The 23,623-nt window shown below is 49.2% G+C and overlaps 1 protein-coding gene and 1 long non-coding RNA gene across 5 annotated transcripts in view; one reads left to right on the top strand and one right to left on the bottom strand.

Annotated features, from left to right (window-relative positions):
• The window catches only part of PREX1 (phosphatidylinositol-3,4,5-trisphosphate dependent Rac exchange factor 1), a 198,068-nt gene that overhangs the window by 63,165 nt on the left and 111,280 nt on the right, over positions 1-23,623 (bottom strand). For 3 of the 4 annotated variants that reach the window (XM_033839559.2, XM_033839558.2, XM_073793081.1), the window contains 3 exons: positions 13,542-13,703; positions 5,891-6,024; positions 38-156 (listed from right to left, as the gene is read on the bottom strand). In XM_033839559.2, coding sequence (XP_033695450.1) covers positions 38-156; positions 5,891-6,024; positions 13,542-13,703 — 415 coding nt within the window. Of the gene's footprint in view, positions 1-37; positions 157-956; positions 1,004-5,890; positions 6,025-13,541; positions 13,704-23,623 lie in introns of those variants that run through there. The other variant, XM_033839560.2, reaches the window with a different exon arrangement.
• Positions 15,654-17,481, top strand: LOC141276551 (uncharacterized). Its single transcript, XR_012326382.1, has 2 exons — positions 15,654-16,376; positions 16,474-17,481. It is a non-coding gene; the product is annotated as an uncharacterized lncRNA (long non-coding RNA).

Raw genomic sequence — 23,623 nt, forward strand, 5'->3', positions numbered from 1 at the left:
GGGGCTGGGCTCGGGCAGGGCATGGGTGGGGACCTACCTGTCCCATCCTCCACGTTCTCCACCTCCATGACTTCAGTGTTGATTCGACCCCGGAAGATATACAGGGAGCCGTTGATGGATTTGGTCCTCTTAGTGGATTTCTTGCTCCCAGTGACCCTGAAAGACAGTGGGAAGTCAATGTCCCCTATGCCTCCTCTCCTTGGGGCTCAACCATCTTCAACAGAGCAAAGGGAAGCAAGGCAGTAACACAGAAGGGCGCCCGGGGACAGGAGAAGTGCGGGAACCAGGTCAGAAGTATGGCATTTTGGCTGTGGTTGGGTGACTTGAGCAAGTCACTTTTCCACTCTCAGCCACAGCTTCCTCATCTGGAAAATGGGTTAATAGCCTTGCTGACCTCCCAGAGCTACTTCTGAGCCAACAGGAGATGTGGATGTGAAACCAACAAGAAGCAACAGAAACCCACTCTTCTAGGCTAGAAAATGGGTAGAGACTCTCAGGGTGTCTAACAAACAGGAACTTCCTGAAATAAAACCAGAATGGAAAGGAACTTGGAGTAGGAAGTCCATCCATCCATCCACTTACATCTACCTACCCACCATTCATTCATTCATTCAGGTGAATTCTCTTGCTCACCCATTTAGTCACTCAACAAACAATCTGACCAGTGCTTCGTATGGGAAGGATACCAAGTTGGGACCAGGGGAGTCACTCACCCATGCATTCAACAGGCACTCAAGAAAATACCTGCTGGGCACCAAGCACTATTCTAGGTGCTAGGGCTGCAGCAGGGAACAAAACAAAGTCTCTGAGAATATACCTTCCAATACAGGAGGGCAGAAGGTACCCCGAAAGCCCTCCATCACGCCCCCTTCTGGTCACTACCCCCTGCAAGGGTAACCACTACCCTGACGTCTAAACTCATAGATTCACTCTGCCTGTTTTAGAACTTCACATACGTGGAATCGCACAGGGTGATGGTGATGGACATTTGGGTGCTTCCAGTTTGGTGCTGCTGGGAATGTTCTGGCACATGTCTTATGAAGAACATACGTGTGCATTTCTCCGGGTTATCTACCTAGGAGTTGAATTGCTCAGTTATAAGGAATGCATACGATCGGCTTTGGTAGATACTGCCAAGCCGTATCAATTCTCCCACCCCTAGCAGCAGAGGGACATTCCAGTTGCTCCACATCCTCCACAACTGGTATTTAATTTCTCATTTGGGCCATTCTGGCAGCAGAAAGGAGTGTCTCTAATAAAGATTTCATCTGTATTTCCCTGATGAATAATGAGGCCGAGCACTTTTTCATGTTTATGGGCCATCTGGTATCTTCCACTTGTGAAATGACTGTCCCTTGACCATTCTTCTGTTGGGTTGTCTGTCTTTTTCTTAATGATTTATAGCAGAGCTCGGCAAATTTCGTCTGAAAAAGGGCCAGAGAGTAAACATTTTCAATTGTGTGGGCCATATGGTCTCTGTTACAACTACTTAACTCAGCCCTTGAGGCATGAGAGCATCCACAGACAACACAAAAATGAATGGGCATGGCTGTGTGCCAATAAAACTTTATTTATAAAAATAGGCAGAGGGCCAAATTTGGCCTATATATTTTGGATATGAGTCCTTTGCAAAGTGGATTGCAAAGATCTTCTCCTCCTCTGTGGCTTGCCTTTTTACTCTCATCTTGGTGTCTTTTGATGAACGGAAGTTCTTAATTTTAAGGTAGTCTGATAAATCTATTTTTCCTTTATAATTATACTTTCTGTCCAATCTAAGAAATCTTTGCTTACCCCCAGATCATGAAGATAGCCTCCTATGCCTTCTTCTAGAAGCTTTATTGTTTTATCTTTCACAGTTAAATCAATAATCCATCTGAGGATGACTTCTGTATACTGTGTGAAGTAAGGGTTCAAGACTCATTTTTCCCACTGGATATCAAACTGACCAAGCACCATTTATTGCACCTCATTGGTGCTTCTGTTGAAATTCAAATGACTGCTTACATGTACGTCTGCTTCTGGACTCACTACTCCATTCCGTTAATCTGTCTGTTTTTACACCAGTACTACGTTGTCTTAATTACTATAGCTTTATAGTGAGCCGTGGTATCAGTAATAAAAGTCCTCCAGCTTTGTTCTTCTTCAAAACTGTCTTTAGCTATTTTTGTCTCTTTCTGTTTCCACGTAAATTTTAAAATCATTTACGTACCTATACACACAACCTCCCTCCTGGAATTTTTATCATAATTACATTGAGGTTCTGACCAACGTTTGATGAGAGAATGCAAAGCACTTGCTGGTGATGGGGGGTGAGGCAGGTCAGAATCAAGGACAACTAAGATTCTGGCCTGAGATCCTAGGTAAATGATGCCATTTACTGGGAATGACGACGACTCAAGGAGGAAAAGGTTTGGAGCAGGAGTTACAATGAAAATGAAGAGTCTTGTTTTAGACCCAAGTTAAGGGTAAGCTGTCTGTGACACACCCAAGGGAAGACACAGATTTAGATGCTTCTACCTTACATACCATGTGCCAGGCATCATTCTAACCACGTTACATGTTTTATCTTAATCTATAAAAAACAGCTCATGAGACGGAGACTGCTTTCATCCCCATTAAACAGACAGGAAAACAGAGGCACAAAGAGCTGACATAACTTGCCCAAGGTCACACAGCTTGCAAGCAGCAGCGTCTCTGAGTCTTTAACCACTACACGCTGCTGACGCCTCTAAGATGTTAAACAAGCAGTCGAGATACATGAGACTTAGCTCTTCTGTGTCTCAGTTTTGCCTTCTGAAGAATGGGGAGGTGCGTTTTTAAAAACTCTCCCTTCCACTTCTGACATCCAAGGAGCCTCTGCTTTTGAACCAGACCAGAAGCACTCCGAGTCAGAGACCTCCCCTGACCCACAACCCGGAGAGGCAGTGCCTGGCACGGCCCAGGCAAAGACACGACCGTAGACAGACACCTACCAGCGTCAGGCGTTTCCTGTGACTACATCAGAGCCACGCTGCGAGTTCCATCCACCAATGCCCAATCCCTCTGAGACCTCTCGGAGTCCAGCCCTCTGGCTCCTGACCCAGAGCAGGGGCGGAGGCCGCCTGCCAGGTTCTCCCAGGCGACAGATGTGCCCTCTCCTTCTAGCCAGCCCAGCTCATTTGCAGGCCTGAGACAGGAAACGGCCTTACAAGAGTGCGTGCGCCCTAGACGACCCACTGGGTGTCCAGTACAATCGGCATCAGCTGCTTCTGCTCCAGTGGAGGAAGGGCCCACGACAGGGTGACTGAAGGCTGAGCAAACGTGGCCCAGGCTGGGAGGTCACAGAGGCCTGAAGGGACATTCTGCTTTCTAAACCCCAGTGTTCTGGGACAAGTGCCTGCTTCAGACAGCCCACGGCAGGTGGGGGGGAAGGGCTAGGGGTGGACGCTGGCAGTGGCCTTGGCATTGTCGAAGAAGGACTCTCAGGATGGCTCCAGTGAGAACAGGCAGGAAGCAAGGAGGAAGGAGAAGGGGGCATTGATGGGGGGATAGGAGGACATGAGACAGATGCAGACAGACTAACGGGAATAAAATATCAAATGAGAAAGAGACACACTGACCCAGCCACTCAGAGATGGTGAAAGAGGGAGATGGAGATCTCTGACCGGAAGGACCAAGTCCCAGAACAGGGAGGAAAGGGAGGAAGGGGAGGGGCCTGTGGCTAAAGCACCTACTATGTGCCAGGTGCTGCACCCGTGGGATCGCACTGAATAGGAACACATCACATGTGGAGGTAAGTTAACATTAATGGCAGCTACTCCTTATTCTGGGCACTTACTATGTGCCAGGCACACTTAACATGTTTGCCCTTGTACACGGTACAAGATACATGATAGTTCATCCTAGTTTACAGATGAGGAAACTGAAGCAAAGAGAGGCAAAGTCACAGAGCTAGAGAAATGGCTGAGCAGGGATTCAACAGTTGCTCTTAAGCAAACACTACTGTAAGAAGGGGTTTATCAACCTCATTTTACAGAAGAGAAAACTGAGGCTCAGAGAGGTCAGGCTGGAGAAGGAAGACCATGAGAAGCTTCCCCACACTCACACGGAAAGCCCTCATTCATCCTGTGGAAAGGTTCCTCACCACCACCTTAGGAGGCCAGCAGAATCAGACAAGGAAAACGAGGCTCAGACAGACAGGAAGTGACAAGCCCAGAGCCACAAGGGAAGTTGGAGGTGATGCTGACAGTAGGACCCAGGATCTGGACCTCCCCTCAGCCCTAACTTTTGCTAGATAAAAGAGTAAAGAAGCCTCTGGAAAGTCACCATTTCATCCCTAAGACAAAATAACAGGAAGCTTAATTCAAAAAGGGCTGCACTGGTCAGTTGTCCTCTACCTCCTCAGCGAGAAAACTGAAAGGCAAGAATTCTCTTGGTCCACCAATCTACCCACCCACTCATGCATCCAACCATCCACTCGTGCCCCTACCCCTCCGTCTCCTAACTTTCCATCTCTCCAATCATTCATCCACCTATCCATCAACTCAACCATCCTATCAACCAACCTCCCGTACCAGAGTCCAACCACCCTGGCAACTATCAACCAATCATCCTTCAACACACCCATCCAACTGATCATCCCTCCACTGATCTCCAAACCTCCACCACCCACTCAGCCTCCCAAGTTTATGACCATCCAACCATCCATCCATCTACCCATTCACTCAACAAACCATACATAAAGACCCCAACACGCCTTTCATTTAAATACACCTGTCCTAGGGACTTCCACGGTAGTGCAGTGGTTAAGACTCTGCACTCCCAATGCAGGGGGGCCTGGGTTCAATCCCTGGTCAGGGAACTAGATCCCACAACTAAGGAGCCCACGAGCCATAACTAAGACCTGGCACAACCAAATAAAAATAAATAAATACATATTTAAATAAATAAATAAATATAACCTCTGCCGGCTCATCATGTCTTCATTTCCATTTCTCCAACTACCCAAACATTCACAGATTCCCCCAACTTTCTACCTATCCCTCCATCCAGCCATCTCCTAAATCTCCAACCACTTGACTGCTCACTCATTCATCTACTCGTTCATCCATCCACGAACCAATTCATACACACATAGACAATCACTCCCATTCATCTCCCAAACCTGCAACTACCCATCTATCCCTCCTCCCATTTGCCCACACATCCAACCACACATACATCCGCATCAGTCTACCACTCATCCACCCATCCGTTCACGCTACAAAGTTTAAGAAGCTCCAGTGAAAGACACAAAGATGACAAAGATACTATCTTTCCCTCAAAAAACTTAACAGGAGAGGACTTCCCTCCCCTCAAACCATCTACCTTTGGATCTTAGAATCACAGGATTCTGGTGGCACAAAGACTCTCCAAACTTCCATGATCGTCTCGACCTACACTGTCCACTGTGGCAGCCACAAGCCACAGGCGGCTACTGAACACTTAAAAGGTGCCTAGTACAAATTGAGAGGTGCTAGAAGTGTAACATACAGACTAGATTTTGAAGCTTTAGTGTAAATTTTTAAAAAGAATGCAAAATACCTATTTAATAAATTTTTAAGTTAAGTTGAAATAATAATATTTGGGCACATATTGGGGTAAATGAAATGTTATTTAAATTCATTCCACCTATTTCTTTTGCTCTTTGTAACGTGATTACCAGAAAATTTTAAATAACCTATGTTCTTGAATAGTGCTGATCTAGAACAAATCCCTGAACTCAGAAGAGAAAAGGGAGGCCTAGAGAGGGAAGTGACAAGCCTATGTCAAGAGTTCAACCCAATCCCAGCCTCCCGGCCCACCCGGGCAGCCCTGTCCCAGTCTCCCAGCCCACCCGGGCAGCCCTGTCCCAGTCTCCCCAGCAACTCACCTGGATTTCCGCTTGCAATAGACAAGGAGGTTGTCAAAGAGGAAGAAGGCTCTCTCCTGGATATTGCCGGCGGAGATTTTTAACAAAGTCCCTTGCAGGAGGAGCTGGGTGCAGATGTCCGTGAGGTTGGAGCCCTGGGAGAGCGATGGGGGGTTGCGGTGCATGAGCTGGCAAATGCAGGAGCTCCCCTGGGAATGCCCCCCTTCCTTCCCACACACAGAACCTGCCCCTGCCTCCCTCGCACCCCCAAAATCTCAATGCACCACTGGAGGCGCATCTGTGAGCAGACAGAAACCCAACACAGCCTGATCGGTGGCTTCCGTCTGGTGAGTGTGCCAGGACAACGCTAGCAGGAGCACACACAGATGACCATTTCACAGAACAGGCACTTGGGGCTCAGCGAGGTGAAAGGACTCACTCAGCTCACACGGCCCTAGTGGACATCTGGTTTTGTTATGAGTTTTGTTTGGTTGGGTTTTTGCCTCTCTCCTCCCCCCTTTATTTATTCGTGTCTTGACTTGTTACTTTATCTCCTCCACAAGAATGCCACTTCCATAAGGACAGGAAGCGTTATCAAGCATCTATCAAGCATTTGCCACGGTATTCCCAGCACCTACTACACTCTCTGGCACACAGTAGGTGCTCAATAAATGCTTGCAGAACAGGTGATCAATGCAATGTGAGTTCCACCAGGGGCAGAGGATTCTGAGAGCACCCTCTCTAGCTCAGGACGTGAGAATAGACGGGAACAGTTCCCAAATTCTACCTGGTCATCTATGCTAAATGACCAAGATGTTAGGTGTGCATGACGTTCACTGAACCTCCATGGGGTTCAGGGCGATGTGGTCAGGAAAGGCACCGGGGAGGAGCAAGATGGGCCTGGGAGGATGGCGAAGATAAAGAGGCTGAGGATAGGGATAGGCAAGGTCCCTGCTGGGAGGAGTCCTCAGAGCCAGGGACCACACAGGTCCATCTGGAACTCTGGGGGGACCAAGGCAGGGGCAGAGAGATCCCAAAGTGCTAACAGAGAGGAAGCTGGAAAGAGACCTTGGAGGGCACAGAATGCCGGCTAAGGAAGCCCCCGGAGGGCCCCCAAATCCGTGCTCCTCTTCTGTCATAGGCATGGAGTTTCAGCTGGCACGTGGCTGCCCAACCACAGACTCCACTTCCCAGCATCCCTTGTGCCAGGCGTGGTCACGTGACCACATTATGGCCAGTATGCCTCACTTCTACATCATTTCCTTGAGAAAACTGCCTCCCTCCCTTTCCTCCCTTCCCTCCTCTTGCCATAGGCTGGAAGATGGCCACGGTAGTGGAATACAACGCAGCAAAGGACGGAGGAAGGCGTTGGAAGGGACCAGGGTCCGAATGGAGCAGAGGTGCCCCACCCCAAGCCTGCATCACTACTGAGAAATAAACTTTTATCTCATTTAAGCCACTGAAGTCTCTCTTACAGCCGCCAACTTTAAATACTTGATGTACTTTTAAATACATCAAGATAAGGTTGGAGGCCCTATCCACAGGTGGGCAAGGGGGTGCCTCTGACATTTGGGCCCAGGGGATATTATGCAAAAGTGGTATTTTAGGGGAAGTTCATTTCACCAACCTGCAGATCACAACAAAGAGACGTGATGCTACCTCTGCCTGGAAAGGAACTTGGGGAGGAAAGAAGGAGAATTCTTCATAGAATCTCCTTCCCCAGACACTCAACGCCCAGAACTGACAAGGAGTTCGTACCCCAGAAATATCTGCTGACTCAATTATTTCTGATACCCAGTATGGGAAACTGGTTTTGGCAACTCAGAAATCAGGCTGTTTTCTAACTGCCCACTGCAGTCTCCCCAACTGCCGTCAAAGTCGGTTTGCTCTGTGCCCACGGGCCGGCTAGAAGCAGCAAATCCATTTGCCCAATGGTGCCAGAGACCCTCTCTGGGGCCCACTCGGGGTCCTGGGGAACCAGCTTCTTTGCAATCAAGAGCTGTGCAGCCCAGGACAGAAGCACACACCCGTTAACAGAAATCACAGCCTGGACACTTGCGTGCCACAGGCAGATGTGTGATGCCCACAGCACAGTGACCCAGCGAGGTAGCACCCCTGCTGCCCTGGGGCTAGGGGATGAAGAGCCCCTTGGAGCCCAGCATCCTTGCAAACAGGGAGAGTGCGATTCCCTGGTAGAAAAGACTCCATCAGTGGCCCATGGGCCAGCTCAGAGCACAGAGCAACTCGACAGTTCCTTCGAGACCATGTGCTTCCTGTCTCCTCCACCTCACTCATGTCCACCCACCAGCCCTTCCAGGCTCCAAAGGGAGATTTTGGCTGCTTGTACAGTAAGTCTCCTACATACGAACCTTCAAGTTGCGAACTTTCAAAGATGCGAACATGTGTTTGCATGTCCAATCACATAACTTAGTTTTCGTGTCTGGCGTTATCTGTAAAAGTTGGGTACCGGGCTTCCCTGGTGGCGCAGTGGTTAGGAATTTGCCTGCCAATGCAGGGGACACGGGTTCAAGCCCTGGTCCGGGAAGATCCCACATGCTGCAGAGCAACTAAGCCCGTGCGCCACAACTACTGAGCCTGTGCTCAGAGCCCGTGAGCCACAACTGCTGAGCCTGCGTGCCACAACTACTGAGCCTGCGCTCTAGAGCCCGTGCTCCGCAACAAGAGAAGCCACCGCAATGAGAAGCCCGCGCACCGCAAGGAAGAGTAGCCCCCATTCTCTGCAACTAGAGAAAGCCCGCACGCGGCAATTAAGACCCAACGCAGCCAAAAATAAATAAGTTAAAAAAAAAAAAAAGTTGGGTACCTAGGCTAACTTTGTTGGACTCGTGAACAAACTGGACTTACAAACACACTCTTGGAATGGAACTCGTTCGTATGTACTGTATATGAACCTAGTACCTGGCCCAGCTGTAGGGCCCAAGAGCCTGGAGGTCACACAGACCTAGACCAATGTCAGAGGATGGCAGAGAAGAAGCACACCCAGCCTGGGAAGCTGCCTCCCTGGCCTTGGCCAAGGACCACCCAGCAAACTGCATCTGAAATGCCAAGGACACTATGGAGGGAGGTCCCTTCCATCCCAGGCCTAAGAAGCCCAGCTGACACTCGGTTTCCCCGGAATCCTTGAACCCAGGTCAGGGGTGGCGCTAAGGATCAGATGCACAGGGAAGAGGCTGCGCACCAAGGTGTCCCCCAGTCGGGGCTGGAGTCCTCTTTCAGACGGTGCAGAACTGAAGTGGTGACACTCAGAGAAGACGACAAAAGCTAACACAGGCACAGGGCTCACCACCCACCAACTCCAGCTCTAAGGATCTTACAAAACTCCGTTAACCCTTACGACTCTCATTTTACAGAGGAGGAAGCTGAGGCACGGGGCAGTGAAGTGACTTGTTCAAGGTCATAGGGATGGTCAGTGAGTGAGCTGGGACCTGAACCCAGAGAGGTGGTCCCACCATCCTATCCACTCACCTCTACTACCCTGTGCTGCCTCCTAGAAGGTAACCTGAAGGGTTTTTTATGCAGCTGTTGGTCTAGAGCAGGGGTCTTCGAAGGGGCGAGAGCACAAGGCATCCCAGGGAGGGTGGGAAGAACATACAAGAACTTCTGTTTATGGTCCTTGTTTTTAATGGTCTTATGTTTCCTCACCCCTATTTCCTTCTGTCCCTCGTGGGTGAGTGCAGTTGATGGTCTCTTAAAGCAGGGCTTCCAGAGCCAGCAAGAGTGGTGTGTTCTATTTCTTTCTTATTAAGAACATGCACTTCTTTTTACGACCGTGAGCTTCTCACGAAAGTCTGCGGGGCCCAACGTCCGGAGTGTCCCTCTGCAGGAGGGTCAGCCCACACTGGTATGAGCCCTAGGCAAAGTTGCATGATGTTTTCTCATCTAAAAAAAAATGAAGAAAGAAATCCTGCTTTGCTGCCACGGCTCCTCCTGACGTTTATTGAGCGCTTACTCTGATCCGATAAAGAAAGCACCGCTCTGAGCGCTTTGCATGTATCCACTCCCTGAATACTCAAGTGACCCGTGGGGCATCCTGCCATTAGCCAGACTGTACAGATGAGGAAACTGAGGCAAAGGTACCCCACCAAGCAGAGGGGGTGGGCTCATACACTCACATCCACAGTATTGCGACATACTCCCATTTACTTGTGCTCAGTAAAATGGATTTATGGATTAACTTATCCGGTTTTAACTAAACCAGTCCCACAGCTAAAAAGGACAATTGGCTTACAGAGGATCGGGCCAAAAAAAAAAAAACAACCCAGAGACTGGAGATCAAACTAATGATGCAAGCCCAAGCGCACAGCAAGAAAGTGGCCAAGAAAAGACTCCCCCTCCTCCAGAAATAAGTCCCTTGTCAGCCATATTCCAAGAGAGATGACAGCCCTCTAATCAGATTGGCAAGAGGTCAAACAAAAGATTAGAAAGCAGGCTTCCCTGGTGGCGCAGTGGTTGGGAGTCCGCCTGCCGATGCAGGGGACGCGGGTTCATGCCCTGGCCTGGGAGGATCCCACATGCCGCGGAGCGGCTGGGCCCGTGAGCCATGGCCGCTGGGCCTGCGTGTCTGGAGCCTGTGCTCTGCAACGGGAGAGGCCACATCAGCGAGAGGCCCGCGTACCGCAAAAAAAAAAAAAAAAAAAAGATTAGAAAGGATCAAGGAGAGAATCAGAAATCAGGATTTGCAACCACCATCGTTCACTGTGAACTACACCTGTAAGTCACACTGTCCCCTGAGGTTCTAACTACTGAGGGCATGAAGCTATTACAAGCAGCTTCACTGTTAAACATTATTTTTTCTAGCTAGAATGTATTATTTTCCCAAGTCATCTTGAGGATTAAACTTAAAAACCTTTCTACTATACAGAAAACCATTTCACATTTTCCGAAGAACATTCACGTTCTACCCTTCGCTTGACCCTCACAACGACGCCAGGAGATAACTTCAGAGATGTTATTTCTGAAATTAGACAAATAGGGGAAAATGAGGCCAGGAGAGTAGGACAAACTTGCATAAGGCAGGATAATCTGTAAGTTAAAAGGCTGGGGGCTTCCCTGGTGGCACAGTGGTTAAGAATCCGCCTACCAATGCAGGGGACAAGGTTCGAGCCCTGGTCCGGGAAGATCTCACATGCCACGGAGCAACTAAGCCTGTGCGCCACAACTACTGAGCCTGTGCTCTAGAGACTGCAAGCTCCAACTACTGAGCCCATGCGCCACAACTACTGAAGACCGCGTGCCTCGAATCTGTGCTCCACAACAACAGAAGCCACTGAAATGAGAAGCCCGTGCACTGCAACAAAGAGTAGCCCCTGCTCGCTGCAACTAGAGAAAGCCCACGTGCAGCAACGAAGACCCAATACAGCCAAAACTAAATAAATTAATTAAAACAAAAAAAGGATGGGCACCAAAGCCAAGACCCTGCACGTCAGTTTTCTCATCTGTAAAATAGGGATAACAACTGCCCTCTCTTCTAGCGTTGAAAATGTGTAATAGGTGCTCAGTAAATTGTCAGCAATTCTTATTCTACGTCACTTTATTTCCTACTTTACCAGCGACAGAGGTCAAAATAAGGGCCACTCTCAAACTGCAGATATTTCAGGGTCAACAAGGACCCCAAAGACCCTTAGTTCCTATTTCCCTAGGCCCTTACCAGGAGGCATCTGGAAATCACTTCTGCTCTAGCTGCCAAATCGCTTGCTTAATACTCTCTCCACAGGGGCTCACGTGAGAAATTTCCCTTCTAGCTGGATGTCAGGAAACTCTCTGTCACCCAGAAGAACTGCTCAGCTTGTTCCTTTTTTGACAATGAATGTTGAGTAACTTCGGTGTCCTGCTCTTTTTACCTTGGCTGCCAGGAAGCTCAAAGCCCAAACAGGCAGATGTTTAAACGTATCCACTCTATGTGCTCTTTAGGTCAGCATATTTGCCGAAAGTGACGCACTTCTGGCCAAAGAGTTGGAAAGGTCTTCTGGGAAAGGTTTTCCTCCACTAGGGAGGAGAGCTCCCCCTCACTGCCCTGGCCGAGCCCCTGTCTCCTCCTGCTTTGGAACACATGATGCCTGGAGCTGCTGCCATCATGGAACCATAGAGGGGAAGGCTGAGAGGATCACAAGAAACCAAATCAGAGCTCTGACATCATGAAGGTGAAATGTGATTCCTCAGAGGACACATCCTGACACAATTTTCAGCTGCAGGAACAGAAACCAAGCTATGCATTTTAAGCAGAAAGAAATGAGGGCCTTATCCAATCCTTGGAGGGGTTAGAAGAGCCTAGAATCACAGCTGCCAGAAAAACCAAGAACACTGTAGAACTGGCCCTCCAGGGAAGCCACTGCCCCTGCTCCAACTGGGGAAAAGGAGAATCAGACCACCACCTGCCCGAGCTGATATTCTAGGGAAATCCTGCCCAAGCTGCTTCCAGGCCCTCAGAAGCTGCTGCCTCAACTCTCAGCTACAAAGCCACCCCATCCTGCTAGATACACACCACCAACAACACAATGGATGCCCTTCCTCTTGACACTCAGAAGCTGGAAACCGGGCCCCTGCAAATGCTATCACAGAAAGTCAAACACAACCACGGCTGTGCTTTGCTGCACCAACAGCACAAGGGTGGCCTCCGCCCCACTCCTGCTTTCCAAATCTCGAGCAGCTGGATCTGATCTTGGCCAATCATATCCCAAACCTGAGCTACAAAGGAGTCTGAGAAATGCAACTATTTGTTCTCCAGCCGGGCGGGAAGGCCAGGCAGAGGAGAGTGGGTACATGGCAAACATTAATCCACAACTCCCACCTCCTCCAGAGCACAGGTCCTTCCCCTTTGCAGCCATACCCTCAACCTCGCAGCTATACAGTCTCATTTAGGACTCCCCAACACAGGGAGATGAAGTGGAAATCCCAAATGCAGCCAGTGCCAGCACATCCAAAGGGTCTAAGGCAGATGATTCAGAGAATTATCTGCGTCCAAGAGTCGTTCCTCTCAGTCTTCATCTCCCATTCCAGCTGTACTTACTCGGATATTGACTTTTTTATTGATTCAGATTTTCCCATTTCATTCTACAGATCTTTTAGGACAGCTCTAATAATTTAAGGAAGACACAACAGAAGATCTCAAGAATCCCATCCCTTAATAATCATCATCATAGTAATATCCATACCTATCACTTATTGAGTACCGACTATATGCAGGTATAGATAAGGAAACCGAAGTTCAGAGAAGTTAAGACATTTGCCTACAGTCACCCAGTAAGGGAGTGTCAAAGCCAGAATTCTATCCTGGAGTGAACCCTTAAAAGCTACCCTTGACCTTGGCATCAAAAGCTCAAGGGACACCAGGCAGACAGGCAACATGTGAAGGAGAGTGACTGGGGAGTGGTGGGGATGGAGGAAATCTAGAGGCTCCAGAGGCTGTTGCCATGGAAAATGGGGGCTCAGTGTTACCAATTTTTTAAGAGAAACTTTAAATCTAGACTTTTATGTGGACCTAATTGAAAAATAATTAAACTTTTTTTTTTTTTTTTTTTTTTTGCAAACACCATGGAGGCCAAACAAAATATGCTACAGGCCAAATCTGGTGCCCAGACCACAGTCTGAACCCAAGTTGTGCACCCTCCGGGCCCGTCCCCAGCCCAGAAGGTTCCTCCTGCCCCAGACACACCTCCCAGCCTTCGATGTGCGACTGCAGCTGCTCCAGGGCCTCCAGCTTCTCCATCTGCCTCTTGGTCTCGTTGATGTTGGAACAGACGGTCTTCATGGCCTGCAGGGCGCTCTGGACCGCGGGGTGGTCCGGGTGCTTGCCGGGGGTCCTCTTGGCGAGTTCCTAGGGTAGAGGAGAGGGCAGGAATGAGGGATATCAACCCACAGGGCACCAAACAGCCTCCAGGACACCTGGGCCTGAACCAAGTCCCAGCTCTACTCTGGACAAAAGGTGTGATCTGGAGCTGGAGAACATCACTCATTCATTCATTCATTCATTCATTTAATAAATGTCCCCTGAGCAGCTCCTCCACAACAGGCAGTGTTCTGGAGTCTGTGGACAAATTTGTTAATAAAACAGAAAAATTCCTCATCTGGTGGCTATTACATTCTAATAAAGGAGGTGGGCCAAAATTAAGAAAAATCAGTGACAAATATTACAAAGACACATCAGAATGAGGGGCTAGAAGGTCCTGGGAAAGGAGGTGTTCTTTCAAATAGGGAGGTCAAGGAAGCCCCTCTGAGGGGGTGACATCTGAACAGAGAGTCTGGATAAAGGAAGGGAGAGAGTCCTGCAAAAATCTGGGGGAAGGGCATGCCTGGTAACAGGAACAGCAAACGCAAAGGGGCATGGTGGGAGTGTATGGGGTCTGTAAGGGAAACAGCCAGGAGGCAGTGTGGCTGGAGGAGAGTAAATGCGAGAGAGAAGGAGAAAGAAAGAGACAGAGACCAGTTGGCCAGAGAGGTGGCCATAGACACTGCCTCTCCCTAGCCCCCAGTTTTTCTCATCTGTAAAATGGGTATAAAGAACCCCTTGCCTTCACAGGGACGTGGAGGAAACATGTAGAGGACAAAGACGCCAGTCGGGGGCTTAATCCGCAAGCCCCCCTCCCACTGTTTCTCACTCTCATCTCGCACCTCACCACCGGCACAGGCTGGGACACTCTAAAGGTCAGGCTGGTCTTAATCAAAGGGTTTCAGTCCCATAGTAAGTGTGATGAGAAAGGAACTGAGACGGCAGAGACCAGCTGGGTCTCAAGATATCAGGGAAGATTTTCAGGCCGCGTCACGCCTGCAGAGATAAGTTTCTCTAATCATCCTGCTCTGACATGCTCAGATGTTCCAGTATCTCTCCATCTCTCTGCTCCCTCAAAAATCACAGACATGACACTCCAGTGGGCTGGTTCCCAGTACAGTCCCACATGGGTTCCAGGGCTAGCTCCGCCCCTGGGCGGCTGGGTGACCTCGGGCCAGATGCCCTCCATGCCCAGCCTCAGGTTCATCGACTGAAAACCAGTGATGTGGGGGAGGATGGTGACGATGAGCCTTTACTCTGTGCCTGGGAGGTAGGTTCTGTTATTATCCGTTTAACAGAGGAGGAGATGCAGGCTCAGAGGGATGGTCCAAAGGCTCCAGGAAGTAGGAGGAGGAACGTGGGTTTGAACCTGGCCATCTGGTTCCGCTCACGGTCATGGCGAGGGGTAAATCAGACGCTGCAGGAAAAGTAGCTCTGGGGGAAAGTACAGCCTCAGTGCACACTCAGTCTACGCTGACCATTATCAGTCCCGCTTCCGTAGGATGGTACACGTTAGCAGGGCCCGCAGGCCACAATGGGCCAGGCAGGTGTTGTTCTGAGAACGCCCTGCGGAGCACCAGCTCCAAAAATAGGTCTTCTCTAGTCACTTCATTTCTTCTCTGCCTGAACGTGAACAGCCTCTTTTCTGCAGAGCGGATCCGAATGGCCCAAGGACCAGATGTTCTGTAACATCAGGACCCTGTGGGTTTGCTGAGCACCTGCCTTGGGCCCAGGGACAGACCAGAAAGGAAGCAAGGGGTGGGGAAGGATGGAGCCCTCTCTCTGGAGGCAACAGAGCTGGGAAAGGTGCTCCCAGGGAAGGGGGAGGGAGGGATGGAGGGAGGAAGGAAGGGAGGAAGTGGGGTGGGGGCACAAACAACAGCCCCAAGTGGTGAAGGCGCTCGTGATAAATCAGAGAAGGGGAAGGACAGTGTGGCCGGAAAGGCTTCAAGGAGGAAGTAAGACAGAGGCAGGCTGGTCACTGAGGGTTGAGCTTTTTGTACAAAGGCGACGTATTTCCATTCACTCCTCACTCAACAAACACAGACTGAGCAACAGGTATGTACCAGAGCACCGGGGTCTGGACAGAGACTGAGACGGCCCTCAGGGAGCTCACAGTCGAGAGAGCAGTCCAGAAGTTGAGTATTACCACTAACGGTAATAGTAAGAGTCAGCATTTCGTGAGTGCTTGCACTCTTTCTGAGCTCACTCAATCCTCACATCAACCCTATGAGGTAGTTATTATTATCCTCATTTGACAGATTTGAGAACTGAGGCACAGAGAGGTCAGGTCATCTGCCTGGGGTCACGGAGCAGACTTGAGCCTAACCAGTCTGGCTCTGAGGTTAGTGCGCTGAACATCTATACTATTATAACCTTTCAGATAGTTAAATAGGAATACTTTCCTCTCTGGTAAATATAATTTATATTATTGATTAAGTGCTAGGTGAAACATCAGGCAAGTGAAGGGACAGACAGTGAGGGAGGTGCACTGGTCTGAGAAGGTCTCTCTGAGGAGAAGGGCCTCAGGGTGGAGACCTGAACGAAGTAAGGGCACAGGCTATACAAACATCTGTGGGAACAGCACTCCAGGCAAGAGAAGAGCACAAGCAAAGGCCCTGAGGCAGTGAGAAACAGCAAGGAGGCCAGGGAAGCCGCAGCAGAGTGAGCAAGGAGAAGGATGGGTGCTGAGGTCGGATGCACACACCAAACACAGATCAGGTAAGGCCTGGGTGTGGTCTCCGGGTTTCATCCCAAGAGCCATGGGGAGGTGATGGGGGGTTATAAGCTGAGGCCTAACACCATCCAATTTATTTAGCCTTTAAAAAACCTCTCTAGGGGCTTCCCTGGTGGCGCAGTGGTTGGGAGTCCGCCTGCCGATGCAGGGGACACGGGTTCGTGCCCCGGTCCAGGAGGATCCCACATGCCGCGGAGCGGCTGGGCCCATGAGCCATAGCCGCTGGGCCTGCACATCTGGAGCCTGTGCTCTGAGGCGGGAGAGGCCACAGTGGTGAGAGGCCCGTGTACCGGGAAAAAAGAAAAAAGAAAAAAAAAAAACCCTGACTGCCAAGTGGAAGATGCACTGGAGGGAACATAAAGTGGATGTAAAAGCAGGAAGACTGGCTAGTGGCTACTGCAATGGTCCAGGCAAGAGATGCTCAAGGCTGGAACCAGGAAGCTCTGTGCCCCATTCATCCATCCAGTGAGGCCTCCTGTGTACCTGGCCTCAGGCTGGGCCCTCTGTTGAGGACACAGATGACACAGACACTGCCCCAACTCTCCTGGAGCTGACGGCCTGCTTGTAGACATGTCCACAGATAAAACTACGATAGAAGCCTGTGACCCATGATGCGGGATTCAGTTGAACTCCCCGAAGCACCCCCAGCCCCATGCTCCAATGTAAGTAATTTTGAGCATCTGAACTTCTGCCAAGCCAGCCAAGGCACAAAAGGGGAGTGTAGCCAGCCAGCTCCCTGTTTCCTCCGAGTGAGCAGTGACAGGGGCTCAACCCCCAAAGCAGATCCAGCATGCTCTCCTTCTAAAAGCAGGGGGTCAAATGAAAGCCTGCGGACCAAGTCCAACCCACCACCTGTTGCAACGAACGAAGCTTTACGCTCAGTCATTTCCCCGCTGTCCTCACTTCTTTGTAGCCACATCATCAGAGTGGAATCGTCGCGACAGAGACCATACGGCCTGTGAAGCCTGTAATATTTACTATCCGGTCCTTTAAAGGAAAAGCTTGCTGATCCCTGGTCAAAAGCAACAGAACAGATTCTTAGCTGAGCACAAGGCCACCCGGAATAAAGGCAACATTCCCGTCCACCAGGACACAGGTTCTGATCACTGGGGTGCGTGCAGCTTCCGTTTTCCTTGCCTGTCTCCCCTTTCCCTGGCTGGTACGTGGACACAGTGTGAACATCTGAGAGCCCAGGGGTGGAAGAACATAAACCCTGGACTGCCTTGTACAGAAATAAAATTACACGTTAAGTCACTGTTGTTTCGGGTCTCCGTCACTGTAGCTAAAATATATCCTGATACATGAGGAAGTTGAGGTGGACCCAGAGGCGAGGTCACTTGTCCAAGGTCGAAGATTGCTAAGGGGTGGAGCCAACATTCCAACCCATGCAATTGAAGTCCAGAGCCCACGTTTTTAACCACTACTCCATGCTTCTCCAGCCTGTGTCCCTGGGATCCTACCTCCTCCCACCTCCCTCCACAAGTGCAAAGCCCTCAGCTCTCTTATTCTTGAGACTAAGAGTTTTAGGGCCTGTCACACCCTGGGAGGCACTGCCACCACATCCCAAACCCCTGGAAGTTGGAATTTCAGCAATCCTCTACTGATGGTTCCCTGAGGGGCTGCCAACACCCAGTAGCTAGTAAAAATGAGAAAAAGGTCATTTCCCTCTTCCGTCTGCCTGCTCCCACCTCTCCTCCTGCCTGAGATCGCTGCTGGGCATGGAGAATTGAAACTGAGCAGGACCTTCTGGCTAGGTTCCTGGCTGGGCCAAAACTGAGGGGAAGGTATTGGCTTTGGTGTCTTGGTTCACAAGGGAGTGTTGACTCCGCTCTGCCCAGCCACAGACTCAGGGCCCATTCCTGCCTCTGGGCCTTTGCACTTGCTGTGCCCTTTACGGGCACACTCTTTCTCCAAATCGTAAGAGGTGGTACAGTACTGGCATAAGGATAGGCATATAGGTCAACGGAAAAGAAGTGAGAGTCCAGAAAGAAATCCTTACATTTATAGTCAATAAATTTTTAACAAGGTGCTAAGACAATTAAATGGGGAAAGGACAGTCTTTTCAACAAATGCTGCAGGGAAAACTGGGTATCCACATGCAAAAAAATAAAATTGGACCCCTTCCTCACACTACACACAAAAATTAACTCAAAGTGGATCATAGGGACTTCCCTGGTGGCGTAGTGGTTAAGAATCCACCTGCCAATGCAGGGGACACAGGTTCGATCCCTGGTCCAGGAAGATCCCACATGCCATGGAGCAACTAAGCCTGTGTGCCACAACTACTGAGCCCGCGTGCCACAACTACTGAGACTGCGTGCCACAACTCCTGATGCCCACACGCCTAGAGTCCGTGTTCTGCAACAAGAGAAGCCACCACAATGAGAAGCCCATGTACCACAATGAAAAGTAGCCCCCGCTCGCCACAGCTAGAGAAAGCCCGTGTGCAGCAACGGAGACCCAACACAGACAAAAATAAATACTAAATGTAAGAGCTGAAACTATAAAACTGTTAGAAGAAAACAAAGGTGTAAATCTTCTTGACCTTGGGTTAGGCAAAGCATTACTAGATATGACACCAAATATACAGGCAACTAAAAATAAATTAGATAAACTGGACTTCAGCAAAATTTAAAACATTGTGCTTCAAAGACTATAAAGAAAGTGAAAAAACAATCTACAGAATATGTAAATTATATATATGACAAGGGACTTGCATCCAGTATATACAAAGAACTCTCACAACTTAACAAAAAGACAACTCAGGGCTTCCCGGGTAGTACAGTGGTTAAGAATCCACCTGCCAATGCAGGGGACACAGGTTTGATCCCTGGTCCGGGAAGATCCCACATGCCACGGAGCAACTAAGCCTGTGCGCCGCAACTACTGAGCCCGCACTCTAGAGCCCGCGAGCCACAACTACTGAGCCCACGTGCTGCAACTACTGAGCCCACGCACCTAGAGCCCGTGCTCCACAACAAGAGAAGCCACCGCAATGAGAAGCCCGTGTACCATAACAAAGGGTAGCCCTCTTTCGCCGCAACTAAAAGAAAGTCCACACACAGCAACGAGGACCCAACGCAGCCAAAAATTTAATTAATTAATTGATTGATTTTAAAAAAAGACAACTCAATTAAAAAATAAGCAAAGGATTTAAACAGACATTTCTCCAAAGACGATACACAAATGGCCAATAAGCTCATGAAAAGATGCTCAATATCACTAGTCATTACAGAAATGCAAAACAAAACCACAATGAGACACCACTTCACACCCCCCAAAATGGCTATAATCAAAAAGACAAACAATAACAAGTGTTCTTGAGGATGGAGAGAAACTGGAATCCTCATACAGGGCAGGAGAAAATATAAAACGGTGCAGCAGCTTTGGAAAAGAGTTTGGCAATTCCCTAATGACAGCTGGATTTAGCCCCACCCGAAACCATCTAGCCACATACTTTTCAGTTACGTGGGCTCTTTTTTTTTTTTTTTTAAGCCTGTTTGAGCTAGTTTTTCCATTCCTTGTATTTGAGAGTCTCTACTGCCTCACAATCCCAGAGAGACTGCAAGGATCTCGGAATCCCAAAGGTGTCCCCAGTCAGCCCCAGACAAGCATAAAATATGGGTATCTTCAAAATTAATGGAAGCTTGAGCTGCCCTACAAAAGCCTCACATGCAAAAGGAGGGAGGTGAGGAGGCTCCTGCCCAGTTCCGAACTTAACACACTGTCTTAATAAGTTACAACAGAGTCAAGTTCAAAAGAGACGGTCTATGGTGTTGAAAACCCTGGAATCCACATCCAAGGTGGAATAGCTACATGAACTTACAGGGCTTGACGCTGAGAACAGTATTTCTGGAAGGAGCCCAAAAGCTGCTTGTTAAGAATCTTGGGAGAACCACAAAACTAAGAAGAAACCCTCTGGATCTGCAAGACCTCAGAGGGTCCAAGTGGACCAAGTGTGCACATCTGTGAAATGGGATCACAATCAGATCCTAAGGTTGTTGTGTGGATCGAATGGAATGGTGAATGTAAAAGTGTTGGTAATCAGTAAGGACACAATATTTATCATCATCATAATTATTTCCATACTAATCATAGCTGTTACATTTACTATTATTTCTAGTAATAATAACAGTAAAAGTCGTAATCATAGTAGTAATCATGATAGCTAGCACTTGAGCACTCACTACGTGTACCAAGCACTGTTCCAAACTTCAGTTTCTTAAGTCATTTCATCCTCAAATCATCCCAAAGAGGTAGGTACTGTTTTTATCTTCACTCTACAGGTGAGGAGACTGAGGCACAAAGAAGCAAGGCCTCTTGCCCAAGGCCACAGAGCCAGAAAGCAGGACCTGGTAGACACCTCACCACATCCACAGGCCCCTCCAGAAACAGTACAGTAGGGCGTGAACACCCCCACAAGTAGGCTCTTAGAACAAACACGAAATGTCTGAGCAGGGGCAGGCCCTGGGTATTCCTTAAAAACACTGAGAGCAGAGAAGGGAGGGGGTGTGCGGGGGTCACCCAGCGAATCAGCAGCGGAAATCCCTCTAGAGCCAGGCTGGGTAACTTTTCCCCAACATCCGTCCTGCCAGCCCCGTGTGGTTTTGCAAGCAGGGCTCGAGGTGAGGGCTTCCTGGAAGAGAAGATGTCAGAGCACAGGAACCCACCACTTCCGCTCCCCTCCCATCACATTTACCAAAAGGGTGCCCGCTTGTGTCCGCTCTGTGCGGCCCCATCATGTCCCCGGAGGTGTGGGCACTGGGCCTCAAACTCCAGGCCAAACCGGGCGTCAAGGAAACAGCTGCAGCCAACTCCCCCTTTCTTGCTCTGCTTTGCTTGAGATTCAGAAAAGGACCAGGAGAAAAACACAGGGCCCAGAGGCAGAGGCAGAGGCAGACAGGGTGCAGAGGACACGAGACAGGGAGGCGATGCGGCCCCAGTTTTCCCCTGTCCTCTCTCCCGTCCTGGAGTCCAAGAGGGGCCACTCCCGGCCAGCTCCCAGGGCGTGTTCCAGAGCCTTCCATCTCCCAGCCATAGCTACCGGCTCAAGGAGAGCATAGTGGGGAACTCCCTGGCAGTCCAGTGGTTAGGACTCCATGCTTTCACTGCTACGGTTGCGGGTCTGATCCCTGTGGGATCCGAGCTGACCCAACGAGCCCTGGGACATTCGGGAAAAACACTCTCTTCTCCCTTGGTAGCCGTGCTCATCAGACACAGGCCTGAGGTTGCTGGAGGCCCACGTTGCCACCATGAGAAGGGAGCCTCCCAGGACTAAAGCTGACACAGAGGAAATCTGAGCCAGGAGATGGGAAGAGCCTGATTCTCGATGGCATCATCTGAGCTCCTGGATGCAGCCATACGGAGACGGAGCCATAAAACCACAGAGTGAAAACACAGCTGGATTTGTCACTGGAAGAAGTGACCATACCCGTTACTTGCTGCGACTTGGGGCTCCTGGAGGCTCAAAAGGAGACATGTGGTTAGAAAGCCACGTTGTCTTCTCTACAAAGAGAAAAAGGCAGCCTTGAGGATGGGAACGTCACCAATGGGGGCTGGATCCCACGGAGCACACCCACTTTCTGGGGACACCTCATCCAGCTCCAGGAGGGGCTGATCCTGCACCAGCTGTGTGTCTGTCCACAGACCTCTGCCCAAGGCACCACCATCAAAGCTCAGGAAGCCAAGCTCTGACCTCATGACCAAGACTTCCTGGTATTTCAGTTCTGGGTCCCTGCATGCCCTGTCTAGGGTGACAGCAAGATGCAAATGAAGAGGCACTAGCAAGACCCACCACCACTTGAAAGAAGAAGAAAAAGAAAAAAGAAAAGAAAAGAAAAAAAAAACAAGAAACGAAAAACAGCTGTAAGTCCGTGAAAACCCAGAACTGAAAAGCTGCCCGGCACGGTAAAGAAAACCTCCATGCGTGCCTATTATATGAAATATATTTCATGACAACATAGTTCCGATTTTAACAATCCCAGCCCCTGCTGCAGGTTGAAAATTGTAGCCCCTTGGATTAGGAATTAATGGGGGAAAGGAAATAATGCTCATGGGTCTTAAAAACTCCTTCATTCCACTTGGAGAGATGGCGGGAGACAGCAGGAAGAGGGCTCAGTTCTGGGAGTTCACGTTCTGGCTTTGATGAGGACATGCCATGTGGACTTGGGCAAGTCTCATCCCCTTTCCGAGCCTTGGTCTCCTGGCTACGCAATGCACGACTGGATCAGAGCCTGGGTCACAATCCAGATGCTGCAGGCCAAATGCTATTGCCAGGCTCTCTCAGCAAAGCAGAAGTTCTAGCCACCTTTGGTCTGTGCTTCCACCGGACAACAGCAATTGGCTGACCTGACTGGTGGTCACCCCCTTAGACGGGACCTGTGTGCTATATAGTCTGTCACAATCCCCATCCCAACCCACTGGGTTACATCCAATCTACTCACTTATTTCACCTGCCCTGCAGGCACCTGTGTTTGACACCCTGGGTTGGTATCTACTGACATTCAGTGGTGGGGCTCCAACATGCAGTGACTCTATATCCAACTTCCAAAGGAGGTCCTAGCACACCTTACTGCCAAAGTCTACATCCTGCACTCCCAATTCCAGGTTCTAGAGAGGAGAGGGTAAACTTGGGAGAGATAATGATGGTGGTAGTGGTAGTTTTAAATTCCAATTTAGTAGAAGAAAAAAAAGAAAGAAAGGAAGGAAGGGGGTGAGGGAAGGAGAAATGAAGGAAGAAAACAAGAGTAACTAAACCAAAGAAACTAAAACTATCCAAAATAAAGCAAGAAAGGGGGAAAAAAGAAGCATTAAAAAAAAGAGGACAAATTGAAAAATTTTATAAAGGTGGTAGAAACAAGATCAAATATATCAATAAATATAAGTAGACTAAATAAACTCTCCTGTTCAAAGATAGAGACTGACAGGACAGATTTTAAAACTTTAACTTCATACTGCTTACAAAAGAAGTATCTAAAATCTAAGGATACAATACAGATGGCCAACAAACACATGAAAAGATGCTCAACGTCACTAATTATTAGAGAAATGCAAATAAAATTATAATGAGGTATCACCTCACACCGGTCAGAATGGCCATCATCAAAAAATCTACAAACAATAAATGCTGGAGACGGTGTGGAGAAAAGGGAACCCTCTTACGCTGTTGGTGGGAAGGTATCAATAAATTGATACAGCCACTAAGGAGAACAGTATGGAGGTTCGTTAAAAA

The sequence above is a fragment of the Tursiops truncatus genome, chromosome 15 (assembly GCF_011762595.2).
Source record: "Tursiops truncatus isolate mTurTru1 chromosome 15, mTurTru1.mat.Y, whole genome shotgun sequence".
Classification (NCBI taxonomy): Eukaryota; Metazoa; Chordata; class Mammalia; order Artiodactyla; family Delphinidae; genus Tursiops; species Tursiops truncatus.